Raw genomic sequence first — 9,298 nt, 5'->3', positions numbered from 1 at the left:
CCCCCTCTTCTCTCTCTCTCTCCCCCCCCCCTCGTTCCTCTAACCCCTTTGTAAAGGTGGTTGCAGTGTGGAGTGAGTGGGGCTGCTGCTGCCCACGGCTATAGAGAGAACAAAAGGAAAAAAAAACATAATTGAGGCCCTTTCCAAAGAAAAAAAAAAAAGGTTTGAGGCACGCCACTTTTTTATTGGAGGGACTCTGGAGCGGAAGAAGGGCGAAGAGAGGAGGTGCTGGGGTAGAGAAGGAGGGGGGAGGGAGGGGGAGGGGAGGAGGGCCCGTGCTAATTAGGAGGTCTTCCCGCCTGTAGCGGGGGCAGCCCCAGCTGTTCGACTATGACATGCTCTTATTGTGTATTCAGCCCTCATTATGTGTTAGGCAGCGGAGGGGGGAGGGGGGAGAGGAGGAGAGGGGTGAGGGGGTTGGATGGTGGGGAAGGGGGGGTGTGGGGTGGCGGTGGTGGGGGGCAGAAGACCCGGGGTACAAACATTGCCGCCGGCGATAGCGTGACAAGACTGATGAGGGGCTATTGCGGCGCGTATCCCCGGGAGTCGGCCGGTAAAAATAAACCCCGGGAAGGGAGCACACGTCACAATCACCCACAGCACATCATTGTCCAGAGTGGCCACTGCGGTTGTTTGTGTGAGCGTGGGGTTTGTGCTTGCCTTGGATTTTATACTCCGGGCTTCAACCGGAACGTTCAAGGAGAGGAGGAAGGAAACCTACAGCCTGCAGCTGTGTGGCATACTAACTGTCACACTGGCCCTCAGCCTATAGAAAATATACATCAGAGTGAGGGTTGATGATATACACACAACGATTTACACAAACTGGTTCTATATTTTGAATATAAATACTCGATACATGAATTAAATCCTCATGGTTCTGTCCTTGTGCCACACAGAGAGATGTCCCACCCTCCCCCGCTGCTGTCTCCTCAGAATGCCCCTCACATCGCCCTGGGCCCTCACCTTCGACCTCCATTCCTGGGGATGCCCTCTGCACTCTGCCAAGCTCCAGGTATGCCATGCCAAGAGCACACTTATGCCAGCTGGCTAATGTTAAGGAGAAAGCACTGTAGGCAGAAAGAGCGCACACACACCCATCCAGTATATTTCTGAATGAACATTAAAACCATGTCTATATGTTTGATGTATGTTATGACCTTGGATATAAATCTATTCATGCAGTTTGATGTTCATATGTGTTAATTATTAAAAGTTTAGCACCATTGGTTCTAATGTTAAACATACAGCAGCAGCAACCATTCAATAATAATGTTTTTCCATACGCCCACACATATATGTATGTTTACAGCCCACACACACATAATCACACACTAGCATGATTGAAGGAGGATGCGGTCCTCTGGGGCTAGCATGATTTCTCAGAGGAGTGTGAAATATGCAATCTGGAATGCATTTGGTTGCCCATGGCGCCCACAGCAGGCCTGTTTGAAAGTGTATATATTTTCCTGGCCCGTGTCCCACAGGGTATGGCTTCCTCCAGCCAGCTCAGGCCGAGATGTTTGCACGTCAGCAGGAGATGCTTCGCAAACAGAACCTGGCCAGGTAATCTCACCTACACACACACACACACACGCACACACATACGCACACACACACACACACACACACACACACACACACACACACACACACACACACACACACACACACACACACACACACATCCACACACACACACACACGCACACATACATGAACACCAGTCTCTCGATCACCTTCCATTACATGAACTGCTCATGAGTTCTTGTCAGATTTTCTTTTCCTCACAATTTACAATGCAATGACGTCATTTTTTTTAAAGGCTTTGAAATGTACACCCTTAGTAATACTTATTGTGTGTGTGTGTGCGTGTAGGTTAGAGATGTCTGCAGAGCTGCTGCGACACAAGGAGCTGGAGAACCTGCACCGGCAGCGCCTGCTGTCGGACCCGCTGGGCCTGCACACTGGGCTGCCCCCCGACCACCCGGCCCTGCGCAGCCTGCAGGACATCCCCGAGGGGCACCCGCTGCGCGACGAGCTCAACCGCCGCAGCGCCATGCTGGTGCTGCGCCACAGCAACGCGCCGCTGCTCTCCCTCAACCACCACCACCACGGGGCCTCGCAGGCCGCCACGCCCTCCAAGGAGTCGTCGTCGGCTTCCGCCTCCGCCCGCAAGAGCTCCCGCAAAGGGGGACCGGGGCACAGGGGCGACATGGTCATAGGCGCCTTCGATGCCAAAGAAAGTCGGCCGGAGAGCCGCGGGAGAGATGCGGAGGCCGACGGCGGCGACGAGGAGATGAAGGACTCGGACAGCGACGAGGAGGTGGCGGAGGAGAGGCCGGAGAGGGGCGCGGGGAAATCCGACGGCCACGGGATGGGAAACTCGGACAGGTGCCACCAGGGCAAAGACGGGGGCAAGTCGGGCGATGCAGGCGTGAAGGATCTTGGCGAAAGCTCGGGCAGGCTCAGCATCCCTTGCAGCTCCGCAAGTCCCGAGTCGCCCAACCACCATCTCTACACCCCGGTCCTGGGCAAGAGCGAAGCCAAGTACCTGCCTGCCGGACTGATGCCCCCGCTGCCAACGCTGCCAGGCCAGACGCTGCCCTTCGGCTTCCCCTACGCCAGCCCTGCCTTCCACTCGGGTGAGTCCCAGCACGTCTCTCTGTCAACAGTCCCTGTCTTAAAGAGACAGTGTATCAAGAGTACCGTTAAGCCTCTCTGTCAAAGCTCCCTCTCTCAGACAGATAGTGTACTACTATTTCAAAGTGAGGACTGGTGATCAATTATGGTTTGGCAAAACTTTACTACAATCTGGTTTAACCCTTAAATGATGTAGGTGGGCAAATTACAATACCGTATGATCATAATTACTTGGGAACTTTAGCCATCTTCTCTGCCCAGCAAAGTAGAAATGAATTATGCACTGTTGTGCACTGCACTCATACTTCACAGTTGTGAGCTGGAATAACTATCAATCCATTCAGTATTTAGTACAGGATAAAACCAACCAAAAAGCTGGCTACTAACAAAGCCCGTCAAAAGAAGCAATAAGTCTATATCCATAAACACCATGGAAATCCAGCCCCTTGAAAAGACTTCGTTCTGATTTACGGTTTGATCAGAATTAGCATCGCTTCCCATCACAGAGGCTCCGGATTTTTCCAGGTTCTCTTCCAGTCCAAAAGCGCTGGCGGTTTAGACAGATGGTTTGGTCTGAGACAGACATTTCCCCCCAAACTCTGGAGCCTAGTCTCTCTCTCTCTCTCTCTCTCTCTCCGTTCCTCCCTCATTCCTTCCCTCCCTGCCTTCTCCTCCATGCTCTCGCTCCAGACCAGCTCTTCCTCCCCACACACATTGCCTCTGGCGTCTGCGGGAGCACGCGCCCCGGCCTCGGCTTTTATGACCTGTAAAAGGATCCGGTGTGCGGATGGGACGCCCGCTCGCCGAAAGCTCTGTGTGTGTGTGTGTGTGTGTGTGTGTGTGTGTGTGTGTGTGTGTGAGAGAGAGAGTGTGTGTGTGTTTTTTATGCAGAAGGCCTCCCGATGAGGAAGCAGCCAATTCAGTCTGAGCCCTGAGCCTGACTCCTGCCTCCCCTAGGTGTCCCCAAGGAAGGCTGAGACATCTGATTAAATGCTTAGAAGCCACACACACACTAACACAAACACTAACACAAAGTAAAAAACCTGCACATTAACACACACATATACTCACTGAAAATGTACTCTTGCTTACATGCTTATGTACTCACTAAAACACACACCAACATACAAACAAAGTGCACACAAACTGAGTAACACACCTACATTACATTGCCTTCACTTCAACGCACACACTAACACATACATCCACACAAACATACATACTCCCGAGAGTTCACATTTAAAAGCACATGCACATGCTATGTCAGCCCTCGTTCAGTCCAGGCTGTCAGATTCATAGCGTTGCTCACATAGCTAAAGAGACCCCCTCTCACACACACACACACACACACACACACACACACACACACACACACACACACACATGTGGGGAGAGAGACATTCCCCAGTGCTGTTATTATTACCGCTGTCCCCTATGCTCCCTACACACACACACACACACACACACACACACACACCACACACCACACACACACACACACACACACACACACACACACACACACACACACACACACACACACACACACACTCCTCCCTTCCCCGTTGCCCCTGAGCTGTGCGGTCCCCAGCAGTCAGGCCCATCTGAAATACATTACCTGCACTCCTGCACTTTCAGTTTCCAGCCCCGGAGACCTCCCCCAGGAAGGGGCCCTGCTGTTGACCCTTGCTGATCTCAGTAATAGACGGGGTCATTAACAGAGCTGCAGCGGAGGCCAGGGGGAGGGGAGGGAGAGAGAGAGAGAGGGAGAGAGAGAGAGAGAGAGAGAGAGAGGGAGCAGGAGTTGAGCCCCCTTGCATGCCTGTGCATGTATGTGTGTACTTGTGCTGCCGCTGGGCCTCCTTCCCTAATGATTTATGCTTCCTCCGGGCCGGCGGGCTGTGCAGGCGCCATGGGAGGTCTTTTCCTGGACGGGGAGGAGGCGGTGCCGCTGGAAGACATCAGCAAGTGGACGGTGGAGGAGGTGTGCAGCTTCGTGGGCAGCCTTCCGGGCTGTGCCGAGTACACGCAGGTGAGGACAAGAGCAGGAGCAGAGGGCTTGCTCTCTCTCCACACCAACAGGTGGCGCTCTGGAGTCTCTGAGGCCTAACAGAGAGAGAGAGAGAGAGAGAGAAGGGGAAGGGGGTGAGAGGGCTAGCTAAAATGGGCTTAGGGGAGGAAATATATGAATATTACAAGTAAATATATACTTTCAAGAAAACTGCAGAGTTTTTTGCATTATTTGGGGATAAAGTCCAAAACAAAAAAAAGTGAAAACCAAGTCGGGGAGGCCACTCCGCTCTGCTCTTATCTTTGTCTTTCACTGCTCAGTTACACACACACAAACAAACAAACAAACAAACAAACATACACTTGCATGTCTGGACTGCCCAGCTATAATATAATACCCCACAACATGCATGCCACATAAACAAACCCATTACTACTCATAACTGCTGGCATGGTCTGAATGGTGTGATGAATATGGAGCTCTCTCTGTCCACCCCACCTTATTGCCGTAGGTGTTCAGGGAACAGGCCATTGACGGAGAGACTTTACCCCTGCTGACTGAGGAGCACCTGCTTAACAACATGGGCCTGAAACTGGGCCCCGCCCTTAAGATCCGCTCTCAGGTACTGTGTCCCCCCTACCCACCACTGACAGACACATAAGTGGGTTTTGTAGCCCTGAATCTAAAGAATAGCTGACCCTCTTCTCATGCTGGTATAAGGACTGCCAGATATGTGGATGCTATAAATGAGACACAAATTTGTACCATGAAGGGGCTTACAAAACTAACCCAAAAAAAGTTGACAGACCCCTAATGGTCAGAATCAATTCATATTGGTAATGCTGATTTGATTTGTGTTATAATCCTGAAACTCTCAGGTTAGCATTAGCTTCCAATGTGTCTTCATATTTGGAGCTAGCATACCAGAGCTGGCCCCAGCCATTCTGTCATTAGAGCACAGTGCCCTCTCTGTCCACGGGAAATACCATCCACGTCAAATGGTGGTTTTCTGGAGAAAAAACTCTGACGCAAACTGGCCAACGCGCAGACATGTAAAAACAACAAGAACAACACTCAACAGCTGAGCATGCCCCCGTACTCCTCACTGTCTCCGGCATCTTTCATTTCTCCCTCCCTCCCTCCTCTCTCCCTCCCTCCCTCCCTCCTCCCTCTCTCTCGCCATGGCTTTTGGACTGACGTTGGCATGTGTCTGGCTTTCCCCTCAGGTGGCGCGGCGCATTGGCAGAATATTCTACATGACCAGCTTCCCGCTGGCTCTCCCGCTGCCGCCATCTGCACTGCGCCCCCCGGACAGAGACCCCCTGCCCATGGAGCCCCGGCCCCCCTCCACCGGCAGCACCTCCTCCCCCTACAGCGGCCCCGCGGCGGGACGCGCCTCCCCCAAGCAGGAGAACGGAAGCGTGGTCTCAGCGGGAGCCTACGACTCCACCACCAAGCCCCCCTCGTAGAAGTGACCGCAAACCGCCCTCCCCCCTCCTCTTTCCTGGCAGTGGCTCAGTTTAGAAGTGGAGAAGGGGGTTTGGGGGGGGGGGGGGGGGGGGGGGTCGGTGACGGGATGCTAGCAGACTGAGGACAGAGAGACTAAATGAAGGGCCTTCAAGCTGTTTCTTCACTCTGTCTTACACACACTCTCTCAGAGCAATCTTTTTTGCTTCCTCTTAAGATTACAAACATTGAGGACCTTTTTTGATCACAGGCACTTAACATTTGTGGATACTGGACTAGGTGTTGAATGAAACAGGAAAAAAACCCAAGACAAAACAAAAACGATAAAGAACAATCAAACTGAGCTACCCCGCACACCTCCACCTTCAACTGAACAGGCCAAAGGCAAAGACATGGAGCTGGGAGCTGGAGAGGAAACAGGAAGTGAGAGAAAATCATTTTTCCTTGGGGGGGTGGGGGGGCACAAGAGGAGCAGACAGCTGGTCTCTCACAGCTTGCCAAAAAAAATACAGAATGCAACCCCCTTCTCTCACACACGCAGACAAAAACAGCATTCTTCTATGTCAGACAGACAGACAGAGTCAGACAGACTTTCGGAAAAGCGACCGAGGCTGGATTCTTCATGGTACCCAAAGCTTGCGGCACAGTCAAGTCAAAAAATGAAAAATAAAAAAAAAGTAGAGGATGTATCCTTGTTTCGCTTTCCCCAATTTCCCATCCATTTTCACAAACTGACCTATCTCAGAGATGGGCCTCCTCAACGGCAGAAAGGAGCTCAACTCTGCGCTGATGCATCTATGCATTCCACAGTCCAAAAAAACCAAAGATGAGCGGACGTGTGGAATTTTTAGCTAGTGTCTAGTGTCCTTCTTTTCACGTTTTTTCTTTGGGGGCTTACTGGTGATGATCATACTTGGTACAGTATTGTTTTGGGAGTGAGATGTGAGAATAACAGTTTGGACTTCTTGTAGAAAATGCAGATGTATGCTAAGCCGTCCTGAGACCAAAAGCCATTGGCCTCTACTGAGGTTTTCTGTTCCCTATCTTTCCTAAGTTCTCATACAGGGCTCTTCTTTCTCCTTACTGGTCCCTGGGATTCTTGTATGGGCTAACTGGTATGTGATGGCTCAGGCCTTGGCTTTGGTTAGTGCTGATGTCTATGTAAGGTCACACTTACTACTGTGGGAGAGCAAGACAATGCTGAATTGTACAGTAAAAATGCTTAAGATGAAAATATACTGAAGGTTACATAAGTGGTACTTCTCTGTTAAGTGTAGTTGCACGAATTGCATTTTCTTCAGTACTGAACGAAATGTGACTTGCTGACTTGGTGGTACGTTTGTTCAAGCCTTTTTTGTTTCTGTTTGCTATGTATTCCAATTGTAATATGAGCCCCACTTTTAAAATGCGCATTCAGCATATAAATATAAGGAAAAAGTATTTATAGGAATTTTGTTGTATGTAGTTAGATTGACAGAATTCAACATGTATAAATAAATCATCCTTTTAAATGGATCCCAAAGAACAATACTTTTTTCTCTTTGTTGCAGGGAAATTAAAAGGCACAAAAGCTCTTTATGCAATTTATTTTTTTTCTTTTTAAAAATATATGTAAGCAATGAATTACAATGGTCTCTAGATTTCCCATCAGTGTTTTTTTTTTTTGTCTTCATCCTATTTTTCTATTCACCGCTGGGGTGAAATAAATCCTTATGAAAAACTTCCAGATGCCTCTTGCCTCTGACTAATGTGTTTATTTCCACGCCCGATGCGCGAGCAGCTCCGGGGGCTCCGGCGACGGTAAATCCCAGGCTGGAAGGGTGAGTAGGGGGCTACGCAGGGGCCGAAAGGGGGGGTGGGGGTTCAGGTCAGCAACAGCTGTCAGAGCGTGAAGTTCAGCCATGGGCCAAGGCCTTCCTGATTTTTTTCTCTCCCTATCCGTGCCTCTCTCCCTCCCTTGCTCTGAGCAGCAGCTGACCTTTCAGGGGGACGCCACCCTGCCCGCCTCAACCCTTTATACACAACGCTCTTTTTTACGACGCAACGTGACTGCCAGCACCAGGTGCTGCATGCGACCAGGAAGAGCCAGGCTTAAAGACAGATCCGGATAGACCCGATGCCTCACACCCCACCACATTCTCACACACACACACACATATAAACAAACACGGCTACACACGTCTGACAACAAACATAACCTCTGACGAAAGCAAAATTTCTTCCTAATGCGGAACAGCTGTCACTCATCATCCTGGTGATCCCCTTTTGGGTCACCTGCCTCTCTCGCGCTCAACACCCGTCCCCTGCTAGCTGGTTGCTAAGGCGAGTTGAGCAGCAGCAGCACGCCGGGGCAGAAGAGAAGGCGTCGGCCCGAGGAGACGAGGGCTAGTTTTCCTCCCAACGCGTCCAGCATTTACCACAGGCGGCCCTCACCACGGCATAGCTTCAGTTCATTTCATTAAGGGTGTGGAGAGAGGAAGACATGGAAAGAAAGGGAGAAAGCAGGAGAGGAAAAGTAGAAGAGAGAGCTGGGGGGAGGAGGAGGAGGGGGAGGGGGAGGAGGAGGAGGGGAGGTGGCGGTAGCGGCGAGAGGGTTTTTCTGGCGAGGGAACAGCCTGCTCTCTGTTCCCAGTCTCCCACCTGGGCTGAGCCGGCTGGCGTGCGATCAGAGAGGCCCCTGGCAGACTGGAGCTGTGGGCCCGCACTCATCTCATCTCCCCACCTCACCCCCACCCAGCCTCCTACCACCAGGCTGGGCCTCAGAGTCTGTCCACAGGCAACACGGCAGGCTGGCATGGGCGCACGCGCACATACACACACACACACACATTCTCGACAAAGACAACTGATAACTGATAGAGCAGGAGTAATAATGAAAATTGATTGATGCAAGTTATTTGCACATTAATCAACACTTAAATGATGACAACTAACCCTGCAAATGCATCTGACTAGATATATTTTTAACCCCTTTATGTTAGAAGGCAACAGACACATGGTAATGTGGATGAAAAATGATGCATCTCTGAAGGTTTGAAGGTGAAGGGGTTAATTTTGTGGTTCTAAGCTATATTTTATTCCCTAGCATATCCACATGCATGTTTTTCCATGTTTGACATTTCCAGAATTTATGGTAATACTTGCTGGCATTTTCTTTCATACTGCCATGGAAATCCT

At 50.7% G+C, this 9,298-nt stretch overlaps 1 protein-coding gene across 3 annotated transcripts in view; it reads left to right on the top strand.

Moving 5' to 3' along the window:
• The window catches only part of samd11 (sterile alpha motif domain containing 11), a 63,438-nt gene extending 55,593 nt beyond the window's left edge, over window positions 1–7,845 (top strand). For 2 of the 3 annotated variants that reach the window (XM_012826205.2, XM_031566383.2), the window contains exons 8-13: window positions 900–1,015; window positions 1,488–1,566; window positions 1,879–2,645; window positions 4,551–4,675; window positions 5,166–5,276; window positions 5,881–7,845. In XM_012826205.2, the coding sequence (XP_012681659.2) occupies window positions 900–1,015; window positions 1,488–1,566; window positions 1,879–2,645; window positions 4,551–4,675; window positions 5,166–5,276; window positions 5,881–6,123 (1,441 nt within the window). In that variant the 3' untranslated portion in view covers window positions 6,124–7,845. The remainder of the gene's footprint in view (window positions 1–899; window positions 1,016–1,487; window positions 1,567–1,878; window positions 2,646–4,550; window positions 4,676–5,165; window positions 5,277–5,880) is intronic. The other variant, XM_012826206.2, reaches the window with a different exon arrangement.
• Window positions 7,846–9,298: the final 1,453 nt, after the last annotated feature.

This window comes from Clupea harengus, chromosome 4 (genome assembly GCF_900700415.2).
Source record: "Clupea harengus chromosome 4, Ch_v2.0.2, whole genome shotgun sequence".
In the NCBI taxonomy this organism is placed as follows: domain Eukaryota; kingdom Metazoa; phylum Chordata; class Actinopteri; order Clupeiformes; family Clupeidae; genus Clupea; species Clupea harengus.
This window is presented reverse-complemented; position numbering and strand designations above follow the sequence as displayed.